Raw genomic sequence first — 21,033 nt, forward strand, 5'->3', positions numbered from 1 at the left:
AAAGTACAATGGACAGAATTAGATGTTTATAACACAGCATACTTAAGCATGGAAGATCCTAATGGTAAAGGGCGATAAGAGCCTCTATAGCTAATTTCACAAATCTACTTAAAATACCAAGTCATTAAAGGCTCAAATAATGACATTTCAACTCAAATTTTTAAAATATTTGTCTCGCGCATGACGGGAATGAATAAGGTGCATACTGCGATCTCACATAAAGGCAAATCGATGACAGCCATCTTCCCTGTTTTTATTCATTGAGTTTTCAAGCAGGAATTTGAATATTCTTTGTTTTGGTGATGTTGTCTTGGACTATGACTGTTATATCTCTTTTTATGAATACCAACGTAATTCAAGAACAGAATTCTTATGCCCTGTATGTCCCCATATAAACTGAAACAGGAACTGTCTGTAATCGAGCCGGAAAATACACGGCGTGTATCATTATTCTGAATTTGTGCATTGTGTACATTGATGCTTTTCTTAAAATATGCTATTTGTTCGGGTCATCGACCCATGTGGATCTCTTGCCCATACTGGCAACATATAATATGAACCTGCGTGTAAGTGGAATGGTGGTAGTGTGGAATGTTGTGTGTGAGGAAATGAAGATTAAGGACGTCAGAAACACCCAGTCCTTAGGCCAGGGATCTTAATCCTTACAATTAGAAACCCCTGACCCGGCCGGAAATAGAACCCGGGGCCGCCGGGTGAAAGGCAGACGTGTTGCCCCCTACACCACGGGGCCGGACGGACTGTGATGCTATATTTCCTGCTAGCGAGCTCGCTGCAGCTTGCTGAGGCACGACCACGATGTCACGGAACATGCAACCCGCACGTCACAGAAAATAATCTTGATGCCTTTATATATCTCCACTTCGTGCTGGAATATCAATAAATAGATAACAAGACCGTATAGCTGGTGATAACAAATAGCTAGTGTTCAAGTTTCAAGTTGATCGCCGTATTACTTGAGGAGATTTGAGATTTTAAAATATCAGGCAATATTAATGATGTCTCCGCTCGGGGTCAAGCTCCGGTATACAAGACGAGCCTAAAATCTCAAACGACAATGCAACCGACAGCAAGGATGGTGATGGTTTGCTGCACGAGATTTTGTTACTAATCTTAGTTCGTGAGTGCCAAGTTCCAAAATTCGAACTCAGAATTTTAACTGTGACAGCGGTACAACTCTACATTCTAAAGTTTTCCGTCCTTTCTAAAGGACTCATGTAGGGAATTCGAACACTTAAACATTCTGTGTGGCATACTTATAAACAAAAGTGTCATATGTTGGACATTATTAATTTATGTCGCGTAATTTAGTGCGTGTCATTTAGGGTGCAATTTACAAAATGGTTTTGGACATAACATCATTTCATGAGAAAATGAGTCATGAACACATAAAAACTTTCAAGTAGTATGTATGCTACTCAACCCGTGTCAGATATTATTCAAGTGAATGCCACTCGTCTATGGGTTGTCTTCCTGTGAAGTCGAATTCTTGCATCTGCCCAAGACAACAATGGATACAAGTGTATTCTCATTATGTGCGGAGATTTGTTTAGCGGCAAGCTGACACGCAAGCTATCAAGTTCAAAAGATCTGAAGTTTCTGGAGAAATATATTTTACTAGTCACAGCCTCAGCTTTCTTTAGCGGGGACCTCCCCGTTTCATTAGACCTTATACATGAATTTTAACCTAATTAACTGACGAAGATAATGAACATATTCTCGAAACATGTACTAGATATCATGTAAATATGAAATGTAAATACATTTTTTGACACATAGTATTGACTAGGTTGTGATTACGTTAATACGGACCCAACACTGGCCATTACGGTCAAGATGATTAATAATCATGCAGAATGTTGACGTGTAATTTAAAGTCGTTTACACAACAAAAGCAAGTGGTGAATTAGTGTTAATTAAGGCTATAAGAATTAGTGCTGACATTATAATCACTTGAGCAGTTCTAAAAATCTACCATTAGTGACGCGGTAAACTCAGAAGGATATGTTGAAAGTGATCACTTATTTGTAATTTTATGTCAAGATTTAAAAGTGAATTATTAATTCATGTGTCTATGAGAAGTGCATTGAAATAATCCTCAAGATCAATTTTGGAGTGAGATAGCGAAATTAATGTGGCTTTCGTCAAATGAACATTATGAAAAGTAACATATTGTTGTACTAGATTAAGACTTAGTTGTAATCACCGAGCTCGATAGCTGCAGTCACTTAAGTGCAGACAGTATCCAGTATTCGGGAGATAGTAGGTTCGAACCCCACTGTCGGCAGGCCTGAAAATGGTTTTCCGTGGTTTCCCATTTTCACACCAGGCAAATGCTGGGGCTGTACCTTAATTAAAGCCACGGCCGCTTCCAACCCACTCCTAGCCCTTTCCTGTCCCATCGTCGCCATAAGACCTATCTGTGTAGATGCAACGTAAAGCAACTAGCAAGAAACAAAGTTGTGAACATCTCACATTGTAAATTTATTGCAATTATTACCGAAGTGGTAAGAATTTCTCTGTTGTATTTTAAGAAATAATTTGTGAGATATGTGTTTTTGGATAACAGTGTTACAAAATCTTGTCTCTCAGTTTCAGGTAAACTTCCATCATGGATACCAATTATATAATTGAATATGTGTTGAAGGGCGGCCTAGAAAGCCACGAATAACGGCCGAGAGGATTCGTCGTGCTGACTACACGACACCTCATAATCTACATGTCTTTGGGCTGAGCAGCTGTCACTTGGTAGGCCATGGTACTTTGAGGCAGTGGTGCCATGGGATTTGGTTTTTTATGTGGCAAAGAATTTCATTTTAAGGTGTTTTGGTAAAACCGTCCATGGAGCACGGGCAATTCGATGATCTTGGTTGAATCACCATATGACAACAGTTCCAGTTAAGATAATGTTATACATTCATCTCCTCTTGTACATAATATGTAGATTCCTTTCATTTTTGTGAGTGTATATTCATGTAAATATTATTTAGTAGATGCGATATGAACCATTTTGTTTTAGTTTGAAGGAAATTTCAAATAACTCCAGAAAATTGATATTGATGATAAAGATATTTCAAATTCATCAAAAAATACTAACCCACTACCTAACTACACTTTCATATTATAGATTCTATAAATGATGTCATATCTAAGTGTTGATTGTTTATATTAACTGTGTATGGAGTCGGAGTTAGGATTACATTCGACTGATTTTTAGTCTTATCATGTATGTACCTTACTGAGTACGAATTTTGGCCGTCTATGATAATTAACACAATAGGGTGGGATCTTCATAATATTTGATGACGATGGGTGCATACCTGAGATTATAACGGGTTATTAACATAATAGACTTTCGAATACAACTTACTCATCAGGTGATTTAATTAAGAAAAGTAGCCTACTTTGACGACAGGAATATTTATGACTAGAGATGGGAATTATAGGCACGAATAGGTTAGAATGCAAACTTATTTGAACAAGGCGCAAGTGAAATCTAGCCACTCTACAGATGTGTCGGGGAGTTGCATAAATTTTAGGGGTTCTGATAATTCAGATCGATAATATTTATGCAAATCTCACCGCGGAACCATCATGCGGGTAACATACACTTGTGCCTTGTTCAAATACATTTGCATTCTAACCTATTCGTGCCTATAATTCCCATCTCTATTTATGACCTTCAAGTATATGAAAGGATTAGAGTCTTCCAGAATAAATAACTTACGCCAAGTTGTGAATAACGTAAGATAACAGTATTGTGAGACAATATGTGGATCTTCTTAACCTGATTATTGATATGCCAGACATAGATATTAAAGTCTTTGTGATAAGCCATGTGTGTTTACAGTAAATTATAGAGTTGTTGATAGTACAATTAAGCGAGGAAGACGAGATGGTATCGTCCTATTGAGTGAGAATTCACCCGTGATATATAGAGGATCTTCAATGAGATTATGAACATATTCCTCCTGCAATGATATTTATCTCTGGTACAGAGACCGCCAGTATGATTCACGACTGTATATTTCAGATGGCTACCATATATTTAAGGCTGGAAAATATGACCATCTTTACATGATACAAGGAGTAATTAGGATATTTTTGGTTTAATTAGAAGGGAATTTTCAGAATAATGCTTTGTCGAGATGTATAAACAGTAGCCTAGTTATTTTTAGTGTGCTATTTGTCCGTTTATGGGTGAAGCTGATTTCTGCCTGTGGTGCCCCTGCTAAGGTAGAAGTTCTTATATTCCCATTAACTAACTCGGTAGAAGTTCTTATATTCCCATTAACTAACTCAACATCAGAATTTGGCAATGAGATATTCCTTGCAACCTCCTGGCTCATTACACATCATATACAATGATGTCATCAAGTTTATGCAACGGTTCTTTTCAGAAGCATCAATCAAAACACCTCGGATCCTGTATTAGAACCTGTTAGATCAATATTGAGAGAATTAGTAGATCAAAATGCCGGGTGCTACAAAGAATCTCATCTGATAACAACATTGATATTGTTGTAATTCAGGAAACTCACACTGAAAATGGAGATCAAATAAGTCAAAGAGGTAAAATGGAAGGCTTTCACTTCATGGGAGAAACTTATCATGCTTAAGTATGCAACGTATGTTCAATCCACTACTGAAAATGCTTACTTGTTTCCAGTCTCAGACCATGAAGACATACATTGTGATTATTAAAGTAGGTGAATTAACAATAATTAATATGTATAAACTCCTTCCATCACTTGACCTTCACAGATAATATCAACTGTTCCTCATTCAGCTGCATATCTGGGTGATTTTAACAGCCATTATACCCAATGGAAATATAGTGAAGTAGATGAAAATGGTCAGACACTTATTGACTAGGCAGATGATAACAACTTATAATTGGTATTTAATGCAAAGGATAAAGGAACCTTTAAGTCAGCTGTCTGGAAGCAGGAGTACAATCCTGATTTATGTTTTGTGTCAACCAGTGAAGAAAGGCAACCAGTTTCAACATCTCAACTAGTCCTAACAGACTCTCCATGCATTCAACATCGCTCAGTCTTGATAGCAATTGGTACAAACATTCCCATTATATCGTTTCCATGATGAAATTTTAAGAAGGCTAACTGGAATGTATTTGTTGACAATCTGGACAAATGTCTTGCACTGATTCCTCCTAAGGCCAACAAAAATGAACGTTTTGTTGGTGCAGTTATTTGTGCCACAAAAAAGGTAACTCCTCGAGGATACCATAAGAAGTACATCCCGGATGGAATGATAGATGAGAAAATCAGTACCAAGAATCCTTGAGAAGTGGAAATCTTGAAATTGTAGATGACCTACTATATACTCATGATACAGCAGAAAGGGCTAAATAGACTGAGACAGTTGAATCTCTTAACTTCAAAACAACTAGTAGAGAAACTTGGTCCTTGATGCCAAAATTAGGTGGAAGCAAGAAATTAGTTTACAAAAAGAAACACATATCACCCAATAAAATAGCAGCTCACATATTTTCCACATCCAAATTTTCAGGAGGTAAAGTCTATACAAAACAGATCAAACAAGAACTCACTACACCTAAAAGGGCCTGTTCTAATCAATCTGATTTCTCATGCCCTTTCACAATCTCTGAAATAACAGCCACAATGCAACAATTAGAATCTGGCAGGGCTCTAGGACATGATGGAAACTGTCCTGGGCTCCTCTTGAAATGCAGAAAATATACAAAACAATGGTTAACAGAATTCTTCTTGGATATCAAGGAATCAGGTATTATACCACACAATTTGACACAATCTAAAATTATTGCAATACTAGAACCAGGGAAACAAGTGACCATCTAATAAACTATAGACCAATTGCACTGCTGAGCAGACTCCACAAACTTCTGCAAAGGCTTCTGTATAATTAGTCCAAAGATACTCCAGAAGATCCCTGTAGACCAAGCTGGATTCTGCCCTGCTTGAAGTTGTGCTGACCAAGTTCTATCTCTAAAAACTATGTAGAAGCTGGATACCAGCTGAAAATGAAGGCGTCTGTGGCCTCCCTAGACATAAATATATTCAGCCTACGACACAATTTGAAGGCACAGATTGTTTTTTCTTTTTTGCTAGTTGCTTTATGTCGCACTGACACAGATAGGTCTTATGGCGACGATGGAACAGGAAAGGGCTGGGAGTGGAAGCGGCCATGGCCTTAATTAAGGTACAGCCCCAGCATTTGCCTGGTGTGAAAATGGGAAACCACAAGAAACCATTTTTAGGGCTGTCGACAGTGGGGTTCGAACCTACTATCTCCCGAATACTGGATACTGGCCGCACTTAAGCGACTGCAGCTATCGAGCTCGGTGGTTGCTTTCTAAGTTGATTAAAGTTGTTCAATGTCACAAAAGCATCTCTCTCATTAACAACATGTTAGCTGGAAGAACTTTCTCTGTCACCATGGGAAAGATTACTAGTGTTACCAAAACATTTCAGAAAGGTCGTCCACAAGGTTTAGTACTCGCACCTCTCTTATTCTATCTTTATATAGCAGATATGCCATCAACAAAATCCAGAAGATTTGGTTACACTGATGACTGGGCTATACCAACAGAGCATGCAACTTTTGAGACAACTGGAGACGTTCCAACTTCTAACTTAGACACTCTGAGTAACTATTTCAAGTGGTGGATGTTAAAGCCTAATCCTATGAATACACAAGTATCATGCTTCCACTTGTGCAATAGATCAGCCAACAAAAAGCTGAAAGGCAACTCTGAAGGAACTATACTCAGTCATAACCTGTATCTAAAATACCTCAGAGTCACTCTAGATAGAACACTGTCTTATAGAGAACAACTGATCAAAAACAGCTGCCAAACTGAGAAGCAGAAATAACATCTTGCATGAGCTGGGGGTCATCAGCAGACAGCACTTGGCCTGATTTACTCTACAGACGAATACTGTGCCCAGTATGGATCAACAGTGCTCATACAAAAAGAGTCCATGCTGCATTAAATGAAACAATGTGCATCATTGTTGGACCAATGTGATCGAACCCCAATTATTGGCTGCCTGTTTCGAGTCATATATCACCTCCACTAGGTAGAAGAAAGAGTGCCCTTGTTTGCGAATATCGGAAGATCATTGACCTACAACTGCCTGTTCTTACTGACATTTTGAGCATCAAATGGAACAGGCTCAGATCCAGACACCCAGCCATACTCACAGCAAAAGCTTTACATAATGATGGCTTCATCATGAGCAACTCATAGAAACAACAGTGCCTAGAAAGTTCTTCCCCCCCCCCCCCCCCCAACAATGCAGACTGTTACCATGCTTGACATGCAGGATTCGATCAGCCAAGCTCAGTTTGGTACTCTCTGAATCGCATCTCTACAAGCCATTGTAGATGTACTGATGCCATTTTCAAATGGGGGAAAGTACAATCCCCAAGATGTGACTTTGAGGCTGAAAGCCAATCTGTTCAGCACGTAGTGATGATGTGTACCATTTGAGTCTACACTGGAGATTTCCATGACTACCTGAATGCTTCAACAGAAGCTCAATATTACATAAGCCATATGAACTTATCTTTGTAGTACTCAGGTCTTTATTTTGTATTATGTTCTTATAATTTATATTTACTGATATGTATATGCCATACAATAAATAAATAAAATAATGTCTGCTCATTTCAGGTGGAATCACTGCTATTTTGGCGTTACAGGTCAAGAAGATGTTAATTTGGGTATGTCATATTGTTGAAGTTTAAATTAACAGTGGCTCCAGTACTTATTTACTCACTATTGGCTCACATATTTTTTTGGCTACCAAATAGTTATTCCTTGCTATTGGCTAATATTTAGCATGGCCGTCGTCATTTATAATGAATCTTCATTGGTGGCCTTATTCACTTAATTCTCATAGGCAGTCTCCCTTGCATGTCAAATGGAATGGGGACCATTACTCCCATAGGTCCAATGCACCCTTAAAATGTTTTCAGCTCAGTAAATTCTGTGATGCACAATGCTACCCTACTTACATGAAGCCTCAGTGAGGACATCTCATCTAACAGGTTAGGCACCACCAAATGACAGTGTAGTCCTAGCTGCCTGAGCACAAAATGAGCCATGAGTCAGAATTTGCCCGATATGCCCACACTCATTCCTTAGCAACTGGTATTCCTACTCCCAGGACCACTTACTAGGCCACTCAGTCGTTTCCTTGGTCCATGAACTAGGATGTGACTAGAGTAACCACCAACATGAAACATAAAATACGATGTCATGAAATCCACTGAGTGGTCAAAAGTCATGGGAAAACCCTGAAAGTGATGTTAATAACGAGATGGTTCTCTGCAAGCACTCAAACTGGCAGAAATACGGTGAGGCATTGACTCTAAAATGTGTTGGAATCATTCTGGAGGGATCTGGACCAAAGGATCTTGCAATGCTACCAACAATTGCTCTCATGTGGTTGGTGTGGGGTTCATGGAGTGTACACCAGCATCAACAGCATCCCATATATGCTCATTTGGATTAAGATTAGGGGATCTGGAGGGCCAATCCATGGTCGTAACAACACTGGAGGTCTCCTCTAACCACCTGCCTGCCACATGGTGCACTGTTCTGTTGAAACATGGTGATGATGATGATGCTTGATGTTTAAAGGGGCCTAACATCGAGGTCATCGGCCCCTAATGGTACGAAATGAAATTTAAAAAGTTCAAATTAATCCACTGACCAAAATAAAATAAAAAATGTCATGAAGAATGAATGGATGGACATAAACCTAACAAAAACCAAAAACAAACAAACAAAACAGTGGATCAGACTCAAAAAAGATCGTAAATAAAGGTATTACTGACGAAGGAACCACTCATAAAGCACAATGATGCTTGATGCCTGAAGGGGTGCAAAATCCATGTCTAAGGCCCCACAGAATGGTACATGTCGCGAGTAAGTAGAACCATGGTATTTGTCATGTTGGGGTACTAATCAAAAGAAGCGAAGACTCACAGTGTTCCACACAAGATGGTACAACTCACAAGTATTGTACGTCATACAGGTAACGCAGACCTATGGTGTTTCTCACACAATGGCGCCACTCAGAGCCAACACAAACCGATGAGTTTCCTCACCTAGGTGTATTAGTCATGGGTGCCGGTACCATGGGCCCCGTGGTGTTCCTCACATAGTGGGTACTAATCACAGGCAACGCAGACCCACGGTGTCGCTCATATAGTGGTACAACTCACAGGCAACGCCCAGACCCGCGGTGTTGCTCACATGGGTACAACGCACGGGTACTGGAAAACCCCCAGGCTAGGCTCTATACTGCTACTAATCAGAAACCTATTTCGTACCTAATATAGTGGTACTACTTGCAAGTACAGGCAACCGATGGTGTTCCCCGCGTGATGGTACAAATCAAAAGTAGTTTCATGGTTCTAATTCAATCATCCCTTGGTCGCCCCTTTTAGTCGCCTCTCACGACAGGCAGGGGATACCGTGGGGGTATTCTACATGTGCGTCCTCCACCTGCAGGGTATAATGTGTTTGGTCTGCAAGAGGTATTTTATTTCCCTCAAGTCCGCCAGCAAGCCGGTTAGGACCCCCCTATCTGCCACCTAGGACGCGCCACGTGGGAGTATCACCTCTCCCCCTGCTACGCCAGCGTAGTAAGTTCGTGGGTTGAAACATGGAATTTCCATCAGGGTACCCTAGGGCCAGAAAGGGATGCATATGGTCTGAAAGAATGCCCATACAATGTTAACTTGTCTGTGCTCACTGCAGCTGGACAATGCGGCCTAATTGCGACTACGAGAACCCTGTCCAGACCAGAACCGAGCAACCTCCCATCTGGAAATCACCTTGTTGACACACACGATCCATAACATCATGGGGCATGCGCCTCACTCTCACGTGCTCATCAGCTCGGTATAACTGGAACCAGGATTCATCGTCCACTGCCGATGTTCGCGGAACCATGCACGTCGTTGAGCTCTGAGTCGAGGTATCAGCAAAGGGACATGAGTTGGTCGTCGGCTGGTGAAACTTATGCGGTGCAGTTGCCTCCTTACAGTGCTGGTAGAAGTGGGCTCCTGTCTCCCAGCATTCAACTGGACAGTGATCTGACTCACAGCAGCCCATCGTTTACTCAGTATGTTTCTGCGGAGGTGGCATGATGTTTGTTCGTTAAGCCCCTGTGGTCTTCCCATGTGGCAGATTATGCTGGTGGTAACATTCTCTCTGCAATATTGAAGATCCACCCTTGAGACTCTTGACTCAGAAACCCAAATTTGCGTGTAATATCCGCAATGCGACAACTCATTCACCGTTAATCATCCAATGTTCAAAGTCTGTTAACTCGCGACGTGTTGCCATCTTCTTCACACTCTTGTCTGTGTGAGACTGCTCACCTACGCCACAGCTCAGGGGTCATACACAGCATATTTCCTAATGGGACACATCATCTCGTGACTTTTGGTCACTCCGTATAATATACTGGGAATTTAAAGTTTAAAACACATAAAGCAGCATTTGCAGTTTGCCATGGAGTCAAGGAGTACATAAGGAGATGCAGTCAGTTAACAGCAGAAGTAACATAAGATATTTAGAAATCTAACTCTTCCAGAATCTGGGGAAAATCAGAAATGTTTCCACAATCTGGAAAAAACAAATATGTTGATGACCGTATGCATGATCGTAAAAATGCAAATAGATCATTTCAGCAGCATTGTAGTAGGTGTCCTCATGAAAATCCATATCGTTTACAAAAGTCAGTCAAAATTCAGGGATGAACCCTCCAGTAACTATAATTCAGGCAAGATACAAGACGGTACTTTACTGAAAAAAAAATGACAGTGGCTCATAGATGCATTTTTGGCTACAGTAAACATAACATGCTCAGGCTGGATCCAAATGCATAAAACTTAATGGTAGAATCAATGACATTGGCAATGCATTGGTCTGTTTAGCTGTACTGCAGTGAGAGCTGGGTGGATTCAGAACTCTTTAAACATGTTACAAATAACACATATGAAATGACTGGTGTGACAAGAGCTGTAACATAAAACGCAAACAGTTTATTGTAACCATTTTGGAAACACAACCGTTGTTGAATGAGGCCATTGCAATTACATTGCTGCTCTACTGTTGCATTCTTCACAAGCATGCTTTTACAGTTACAAAACAGTGATTCGCTATCATTGCATTTCTTGAAACTGAGATTTTTCCAATATGACTAGAATAACTCACAGGTCAGGTAGGCAATTCCGGAGAGCTGCGCTGCTATTAGCTGATGCGACTGACCTAATATGGAGAAGTAATTCAGTGCTACGGCAGATTCAATGGCTTGAGTATTGCAAGGCACAGTTACTCGAGCATTTCTTGAATCATATATTTAGTTATTCTAAATACTCCATTCAGTCATTTCATAGAGAACTAAAGGATCATTAGATGCCATAATATTCAAAACGAATATAACAGCACGACTTGAAATCCACCTCTGTAATGACAAAGAAACGCTCAGACGATGGAGTGCTCGCCTTCTGAGCCCAACATGGCAGCTTTGATCTTTGCTCACACCGGTGGAACTTGAAGGTGCTCAAATATATCAGCCTTGAGCCAGTATATTTACTGGCACATTAATGAACTCCTGCATCCTGCATCTCTGAAAACTTATCTGATCAAATCCAACTTCTTACACAATAGAATGTTCTACACATTGTTCATAAATTTCAGAATTTTATGTCTCCAAAGAAAAAAACTGTTATTCATTTTTGTGTGCTTCTTTTTCTGGCTTAGGTGGTTGGTAAATTACATTCTTGGTCACACTATATTCTTTATATACCCAATGTTTATGCTGTACAACTGTGAAATGCATAAACAAATTCACTGTATTTATTTTATATCAGTTTATATTCATAAGGGATAGAATCATATAGATCACTTGCTGGCTGGTGAGATGTTGCCACGGTTGATGCACTACCTCATTTGTAATTTGGAGGAGTATATAATAAAATTAAAATGTGTATATCCTATACGTATAAGCGCATTTATATTTGTCTATGAAAGGTTAATCATCTAACGACCGGGCGAGTTGGCCGTGCGCGTAGAGGCGCGCGGCTGTGAGCTTGCATCCGGGAGATAGTAGGTTCGAATCCCACTATCGGCAGCCCTGAAAATGGTTTTCCGTGGTTTCCCATTTTCACACCAGGCAAATGCTGGGGCTGTACCTTAATTAAGGCCACGGCCGCTTCCTTCCAACTCCTAGGCCTTTCCCATCCCATCGTCGCCATAAGACCTATCTGTGTCGGTGCGACGTAAAACCCCTAGCAAAAAAAAAAAAATCATCTAACGAGTACCGAGCGAGTTGACAGGGTGGTTAGAGATGCACAGCTGTGACCTTGAATTTGGGAGACAAAAGGTTTGAGTCCCACTGTTGTCAGCCAAGAAAATGGTTATCAGTCATTTCCCATTTTCACACCAAGCAAATTCTGAAGCTGTATGTAAATTAAGGCAACGTCCGCTATGTTTTAGTATGACATTTAAAAAAACGAAAAACCGGGTTGCCATCAGACATAATTGCTGGACATATCCTGCTTTTCTGCTTTCTGTCATTTGTGTGAACATCTAGCAGCAATTAAAATGCATTTGTTACTGTCCAGTATTCTCTATTATTCACGTATACCGAGGGAGCAGTCTGGTGTAAATTGATTTAAAAATTAAAATAAGTCTTGACTAAAGAAATACAAGTGTGTTTCCATGCATTGAAATATGATGATAGTCTTTGGAGATAAAAGGCTGGATCTCAATCATGATAAGAGAGAACATCCACTGATTAATCCACGTGGACAATAAGAAATTAAAACATATTTAAGTAATTGGAATTTGTAAATAATGATGTTATTGGCCTTATGTTCCACTAACAATTTTTTTACAGCTCTTTGAGATGCTGAGGTGCTGGAATTTAGTCCCAAAGCAATTCTTTTATGGGGCAGTAAACCTACTGACACAACACTGAAGTATTAGAGCACCTTCAAATACTACCAGTCTGAGGTAGTATCGAACCTGCCATGTTGGCGTCAGAAGGTCAGCACCTTAACTGTGCGACCCACTCAGCCTGGCAATTTTTTTAATATGTTGCAATATTCATTATTTTCAGACGGTGGTTGAAGAGTGGACTTCAGCCTCCAGGTGGCCATGGCTGGTCCATGGTTTGACAGCTTGCACTCTGACTGAGGAGGGATGGCCACAGCACTACACTCTGACCGAGGAGGGGTGGCCAAGGCTATGCCATGTTTCCTAAGATTCTGCATTCAGGAGATGTACAGGTGATGGTCCTCATCGTCGGCTGTCCTGATAATGGCCTTCCATGCTTTCCCATTCTCCTGCACTGAGACAAATGCTGAGACAGTTTCAGGTATCGGTCAAGGCCACCAGACTTCTCACCTTCATTGAACATCTCCTCCACTCTACCACATCACCCTAGCTTGAGAAACTGCATTACCATCCGGGAAGCCCCACCGCTTCAGGGACAGAATGAAAACTGCTGAGTAGCAGTAACAGTTATTTTCAGGCAGCTTATTGATCAGTCTGTAAAGTATAATATAATCTGCAAAAAGCCTTAGTGATTACAGTTCATTATTCATATCAATCATATATGTAAGGATACATAATACTGCCTTGCAGAATAATGCTCTAATTAATTCCAGGATCAGAAAATGTTTAACCTCCTCGAATTCTCTTAGTTCTAATTTTCCAGAAATTAAGTCACTCATCCAATAGGAATAATGTTTCTGGTAGTCTCCCAAGATCCATCCTATTAAAAGCTTTGGATATGTCAATAGAGACACAGTATATTTGACCTCGTTAATTTAAGACATCAGCTATACCTTAGTGAAATCCTAGAAGTTCATTCTAACTGAAATAACCTTTCATAAACCTGAAATGTCTTTCATTAGACCAGTTAGTAATTTTTCAAACATGCCTAATCGTATGTTGTCATTGATATTTTCATGACCCGTACTTATAGACATGATACTGTATAGGCTTTTGGGCATATGCCGTGTCAAAAAAATAAGGTGAAATTCTTTACATTTTGGACTGTGCTCTGCGTCATCAGAAGAAATCTCGACTGTCCAAGAGAAAGGCTTCTTAAACAAAGACTCCTTAAACTTAGACATTATAATAGAAGTGAAAATAGTATGTTTATTCACCACTAGATGGCTCCCAGGATGTGGCAAAGCGCTAGGGTTCGATATGAAAGCTGATTGCACCATCAGAATCAGTCTAGGAGTTTCACATAACATATGACATTGACACAAGCCTGGAATGAAACATCTGGCGATGAGGAACATACAAATTTGGAAAACACCGAGAAGAAATAACAATAGTGAAGGGACAAGGAAGGGAACTGCCTACATAAATTCTTAATGCCTGGCAAACAGGTATTAATTAATAGCCAGTGTCCTTGTTGAAATTGTTAGGATTTCTATGTATTTCCACAGCTTCCCATATAATCCTGGACATATAATGTCTAGTGTGGGTAGGAGCTCAAGCATCTTGGAACATGACAACATGATCCGATGATACTGTACCATTACGTTACATTAGCGGCCGTAAATGTCATGGAAACAGTGGACAAATATGGCGTACAATAGCTTCAGGCAATGTGCAAATGCACAGAGTAGAGATATAGTAAATCGATATTGACCAGTCGCAAAGAAAAGAGTCTCAAGATTAAATAATGATGGACCATAAAAAAATTTGAATGGAACCGATTCTTGACTACCTTGAAAAAAGTTACGATTTTAAGAGGATCAGCACAACCTACTGAAGGAGAAGAAAGAGATTAGCGCAACATTAAATATTAAACTAATAATATACAGACATCGTTGAAGACTTTAACTGCAAAAAAACGGCAGGAAAAACGAAGATTTGAAGAAGAATATTTATTATTGCAACAGTCAAATTCAGAAGCAAAAAAGAGACTACAGCCGAGTTGAACATTGCCGAAACCAATATTATAGCGGCCCATTTATGCGAAGGAAGATATAATTTATTGTTTCCAAGTGGGAAACAATATCTGTTTAGGCTAAAGAATTAACGAAAAATAGGCCGAGTTAAAGAAATTATCAAATTAAGAAAGATATTTACGACCAATACGAGAATCACAAGGCAATTAATACGTATTGAATAACCTACTATTCACCAGAGAAATATGCATTCTACCATGTATTTGTTGTTTTGTCATTTCATGAGAACTGGCGACAAGATGGAGTCAGCCTAAACAGATGGATTGATCGCTCAAGATGAAAATAGCTCAAGCCAAGATTCCCAGCCGGAGCCGCAGATGACGTAATCTTTGGACTGCAAGGGCTGCATGTTCCAAGATGTCCTAGACCAGGAGAAATCCAGCAGCGAAATCCCGTTACGAGATAAGTATTATGAGTTGCATCATATTGAATTTGAAATTAGTTGATGAAAAATATTTCGTATGAGTGCAGGAGTGTTAAAAGTAAGAGATTTAGTGCCAATGAACGGATACTAGAGTATAAATGCCAATTATTAACCGATGATATGTGCCATTTTCTGCAGTATAACTATGGTGCTTATGAGATAATTTTAGGTTAATGGAAACAAGATCAGATTGAGCATTTGTGCATGTTTAGTGCCAATCCATGCGAGCAGACCGTGAAGCGTTAAACCAGTTGTTTTTATAGAAAATGCATGCGAGATACGAGACGTAACCTGATATTTGAGGTCAATATGAGTTGCAGACATGGCCAGTACGATAATTGTATTGTAAGGAAATGTTGAAATAATACGGAGTTGCAGTGTGTGAAAGAATATTCAGGCTATTAAGTATTTCTACCGTAACACAGAGGTTATTTAAATGGAGTTAAATGAATATGTTTTTTTTTAATATGAAGGTATATAAGGGAAATGGAATAATAGTATGGCAAGGTGTTGTTAGTATGAGAGATACGTTTTCTGTTCGTCGCATGAGTAAGGGATAGCTGATTGAATTGCGAGTTCCTGTGTTATATGTAATATTTATATTAGAATTAGCACTGCAAGTGAAGGATTCAGGCCATGTTAAGTTGAGTGTATGACTTGAGCCAAACATAATATGTTTCGTAGTGACTTTCAAGCTGAAGGTATTGATAGGTTATCATTTAGACTTTCACGGCCCGTGTAACTATTCATGAGTTCTATTTTTGTGCTTATGCCGTGTAAATAATTATAAACACACTCAACGTTTCAAAAGGAACCTTGCCTTTCTTCATAATCGGACGTCTGTTAAGAAAAAAGATGTAAAAGGAACTGCTTACCTACCTTACATACATAACACGACGGATCGTATTGCTAAAATCTTACGTAGGTACCATGTACGAACTGTTTTTGGAACATCAGTTAAGATTAGGCAACTCCTGCGACCAACTAAGGATAGTTTGCCTAAATTACAACAACCTGGTATCTACAGAGTTCCCTGTACTTGTGGCAAGGTCTATATTGGGCAGACTTCAAGAACGGTGTGTACTCGCATCAAAGAACATACCAGATGTATCAGACTCAACCAACCTGATAAATCAGCTGTTGCTGACCATGCCCTAACACCTGGTCATGATGTCTTGTTCCAAGAAGTGGATGTTCTTGCCCGCATAAAGCAATATCGCCCAAGAATTATCAGGGAGGCGGTTGAAATACGTAAACATCCAGATAATTTCAACCGCGATACAGGTTACAACCTCAGTGAATCATGGCTACCTATAATCAGAACCATTAGAGAGTAATGCTTTGCTGCTACTATTCATTGTCTCTAGCATTGGGCTAAAATGGCATCCCCTTTACATCTTGGGCACCATTTGAAGCTTCCTTGTTGCTTTCTCCTAGCAACCATCAATACGTCGTTTCTCTTCTCTTTGTCTCCTGATGAAGAAAGGCAAGGTTCCTTTTGAAACGTTGAGTGTGTTTATAATTATTTACACGGCATAAGCCCAAAAATAGAACTCATGAATAGTATTGATAGGTTACTTGTTTATTATACGTTACGTAATATAAATATACAAGGATAAAATGGAGTCTAGCATATATATATATTTGAAGTTCAGCGCGTCAACGCTAATATGAAGAACGGTTTTCTTTGACAAAATCTTGGCACAGCGAAGAGATATTTGAGAATATAAGTAAATACATTGGCATATGATTAGGAATCCGTGGCACGATTTTCGCAGGTTAGACTGATTTACTATTATATCTATGGCACTCTGTAGTAAGGATATTTGGTTTATTATGTACATATGATGGTGTACAGTTTTAATTTACTCAATTTTAGCTATGATTGGAATGTTAATAACTGTATTGGTGTTTTTGAACCCAGATTTAAACAACGTAATACTTATCTCGTGACGTGATGAGTCAGAAGTGAGAATCCAAACAAGTATCCAAATAAATTCAGACAAATAGACCAAAAGGAAAGATGAAAACCCAAGTGATGCCCCAATGACAGTCCCAAACAGTAATAACAGGAAGATATTCCACTCCGCCTTGATGAATAAAGTTTTGGTCCCTACCTTTCCCCATAAATCAACTTAAATACTGAAAATATGAAATATTATTGAAGGTTAACGTAAATGTAAACAAATATAATGGTAATTTAAAGATTTTCAACTATGTTTATCTCAGAAGTCAAGAATTTAAGAATGATTTTTGTGATTTTGTACGACTTTCTTTTCTTTATTGCCGATAGATGCATTGATATTCCACTTATAATATATTAGCATGCTAATAAACTAGATATAGTATTACTATTGCGTTTCTATTCTTAAAGTAATTTATAATTCATAGTAATAAGATAATATATGGATGAACTGAATTTGTTTATGCCGAATACTAAGAGTTGATCAGGCAATTACCTAAATATAAGGGGACTGATTGAACATATAGCTACTCTTCAACGGAACCTACGACTTCTCTAGAGTATATGGGAATATAATGGAAGTAATTTACCCTGAGAAACGAATATGCACCTTATTGTTATTGCTCGTGTTCATACATGATATCCCCATTTTCATGTAAATTATCCATAAATGATATAATACAGAATCTAGGTATGATTCTTGACCCTATGTTGTGAATTTCCTAGCCGGAGCAATGTTTAAACAGGTCTATATTTAATTAACGCTCTAACGCGGCGCAATAGAGGAAGTCACCGTGGGAACATTAATAAACCAAATGGTGCAATACAGTGTGCCCAGCTACTGCCGATTTGTCTGGTTGGTTGGGACGAATATTACATTCATGTTCCTTGATATGGTTACCAACGGACCGGCATGTTTGGCCGATGTATACCTTATTGCAAATGCAGAAAATTTCATATACCCCAGGATGTAGAAGTGGGAACAATTTGTCCTTGGTTTACTCAGACTGTGAGCAATTTTAGTGCTGGTGCCAAGCACGGTTTTTATATTGTCTTTGCGGAGGACCTTGGCAATTCGATCTGTGGTGTTGCGAATGTAAGGCAAGTAGGCAGTTCCCTTCACTTCTTCCTGCTGTGAGCTTTGCTTGGGTCATTTCCCTGGGATGCAGGGCTCTATGAATCTGCAAATCGCTGTAACCATTAACCTTGAATGCAAATTTGAGCATGTCCATCTCCACCTGGATATTTGATGGCTCACAAATTCGTCTCGCCCTCTTGGCAAGTGTTCTGAGAATGCCTTGTTTCTGTGCTGGATGGTGGTGAGAATCTGCATGAAGATAATGATTTGTGTGGGTAGGATGGATGTTCTAGTAAGAAAGAAACCGGATGGCTCCTTAGGACATACCGTCTATCATTATCCATTCCCTGGTGCCATTCTATTTCACAACTTGGTTGCCTTCGTCATGCATATATCTGTGTAATGTTCAATATACAAGTGTGACTAACAGACTGGTAAAACTTTGGGATTTGTCTGTATATAAACTTTTAACACTCGACATATCACACCTGTATGCTTGATAAGACTCAAAGTATTTAAATAACATCATCTAACCTGATAGGAGTAAGGTGTCTTGAACTGTATGCATATATTGTCACTACCAGTCACTGTCTAGAAGAAATACCTAATGAGTCTCCCAAAATTACCTGTTAAAAGTTACTGATTGCTATGTGCACTGCACAGCTGAGCACGTCAATCACAAAGGATTGCAAGTGGTTTTCATTGTACATGAAGTCTTAGTTGACTGTTCTGTAATATGAATTATTGACTGTGTGAGCAAGATTACTGGATATTCATATCGGTAGATGAACAGTTTACCACCTGAGTCCTTTCATGAATGTGAGAGTGTATGTTTGAGGATAGATTGTAAGTTAATACATCTACAGGCAACAGTTGTAAAATGAGGTCAAGAGTAAGAATGGAAGCCAATATAGTGAGCAATGACACTTATGTTACTTTGAAGGAATTAAATCCCTTTCATTATATTACAACATCAAACAATGTTGAATTAGCTGACAATCTATCCCTGCAGGTAATTGCAGGTACTAAAGTCCTTAATTATGAGAAAATTGAGAATGCTTCAGAGGAAGCAGTAGCAGATCACATTTCATATGACAAAAATACACACATACATACATACATTATCATTATAGGCTGTTATGCCTTTCAGCGTTCAGTCTGCAAGCCTCTGTGAATTTACTAAACGTCACCACAATCCTCGATTTGCTACTAGTGTTGTGGCCTCATTTAGTTCTATACCTCTTATCTTTAAATCGTTAGAAACTGAGTGTAACCATCGTCGTCTTGGTCTCCCTCTACTTCTCTTACCCTCCATAACAGGGTCCATTATTCTCCTAGGTAACCTATCCTCTTCCATTTGCCTCACATGACCCCACCACTGAAGCCGGTTTATGCGCACAGCTTCATCCATCGAGTTCATTCCTAAATTAGCCTTTATCTCCTCATTCCAAGTACCCTCCTGCCATTGTTCCCACCTGTTTGTACCAGCAATCATTCTTGCTACCTTCATGCCTGTTACTTCTAACTTATGAATAAAATATCCTGAGTCCACCCAGCTTTCGCTCCTGTAAAGCAAAGTTGGTCTGAAAACAAATCGATGTAAAGATAGTTTCGTCTGGGAGCTGACTTCCTTCTTACAGAATACTGTTGATCACGTCTGCAAGCTCACTGCATTAGCTTTACGACACCTTGATTGAATCTCACTTATTATATTACCATCCTGGGAGAACACACAACCTAAATACGTGAAATTATCGACCTGTTCTAGCTTTGATAAAAATATGACAACAAATACTGCAGTTAGAGTGAAGAAATGAAGACATTTTTCATGGCTGGTGACAGGAGAAACTTGAAAGAATACAGACAATCTACGTATCCATACAAAATTTCCTTTCAATTGCTCCTTTCGACAAAAGAAAGCTATTTTGTTTATCCTATTATGTGCTCCATTTCCTGTATCAAACTTTCTATTCATGACTTGACTCATCATTTTTTATTTCCTTCCTATGCAAAGAGAATTCCAACTATCAATCAGACATGTAACGATCCTTCAGAAATACCTGATTTATATCAGATACAACTTAGACAGTTTAAATACAACCATACCTAGAAACAGATTAACCATGCAAGTTCCTGAATATTTTACTTCATTCTCACCACTAGATTTTAAGGTTATTAGAGTTAAAGGTAACCTAGTGGAGAAACAAAGTGATGAAAATGGCCAATTCACACACACAAAAGCACCCACAACTGGGAATGGCAGAGAATAGGTAAACAAGATACTCCATATTGTACAGGTTTAGTAGTGTACTTACTTGTTTTCTTCTTTGGTATTTGGAAGAGGTTGATTTTGTTCGATGAACATTTCCTGCTTAATATCCACAGAAGGCTATAAGTAAGAAATAAGGAAAGAAGGGTAAAATATATATATATATATATATATATATATATAAGAAGCAGCTAACATAATAAAAGTCATATTGGCACAATAAAATTATCATTAATTTTCATTCCAATGTAAAAATA

At 39.0% G+C, this 21,033-nt stretch overlaps 1 protein-coding gene across 1 annotated transcript in view; it reads right to left on the reverse strand.

Moving 5' to 3' along the window:
- LOC137501075 (zinc finger protein OZF-like) overlaps positions 1 to 21,033 on the reverse strand; it is a 36,207-nt gene that overhangs the window by 2,152 nt on the left and 13,022 nt on the right. Inside the window, exon 4 of the mRNA XM_068227984.1 lies at positions 20,823 to 20,896. Coding sequence (XP_068084085.1) covers positions 20,823 to 20,896 — 74 coding nt within the window. The remainder of the gene's footprint in view (positions 1 to 20,822; positions 20,897 to 21,033) is intronic.

Source organism: Anabrus simplex, chromosome 5 (genome assembly GCF_040414725.1).
Source record: "Anabrus simplex isolate iqAnaSimp1 chromosome 5, ASM4041472v1, whole genome shotgun sequence".
NCBI lineage: Eukaryota > Metazoa > Arthropoda > Insecta > Orthoptera > Tettigoniidae > Anabrus > Anabrus simplex.